At 62.2% G+C, this 360-nt stretch overlaps 1 protein-coding gene across 1 annotated transcript in view; it reads right to left on the reverse strand.

Moving 5' to 3' along the window:
• Positions 1 to 360, reverse strand: part of LOC104496893 (protocadherin alpha-3-like) — a gene marked incomplete at both ends in the record, with an annotated part of 2467 nt that overhangs the window by 609 nt on the left and 1498 nt on the right. Inside the window, one exon of the mRNA XM_010140081.1 lies at positions 80 to 240. Within this exon, the coding sequence (XP_010138383.1) occupies positions 80 to 240 (161 nt within the window). The remainder of the gene's footprint in view (positions 1 to 79; positions 241 to 360) is intronic.

Below are 360 nucleotides of genomic sequence, written 5' to 3' on the forward strand. Positions count from 1 at the left end.
GCCCCCCATGGTCCCGCACCATGATCACCAGACGCTGCTGTGCGCCATCCACCTCCTCCAGCGCCCGCACCGTGCTCACCTCACCGCTGTACAGACCCACGCGGAACGGGCCCTGCCCCTGCAGCTCCAACAGCTCGTAGCGCAGCCACGCGTTGTAGCCTGAGTCTGCGTCCACTGCGCGGATCTTAGCCACCACCTGACCCACTGGCGAACTCCATGCCACCCGTGCCCACAACACATCTGAGAACACACCAGACGACACCGAATCTGACACACCAGAAATGGTACTGGGATCTGACCCCGGACTGCTCCTAGCAGGTGGCAGCAGCACTGGTGCATTATCATTCTCGTCCACCACAA

This window comes from Buceros rhinoceros, unplaced genomic scaffold (assembly GCF_000710305.1).
Source record: "Buceros rhinoceros silvestris isolate BGI_N320 unplaced genomic scaffold, ASM71030v1 scaffold4167, whole genome shotgun sequence".
NCBI classification, from domain to species: domain Eukaryota; kingdom Metazoa; phylum Chordata; class Aves; order Bucerotiformes; family Bucerotidae; genus Buceros; species Buceros rhinoceros.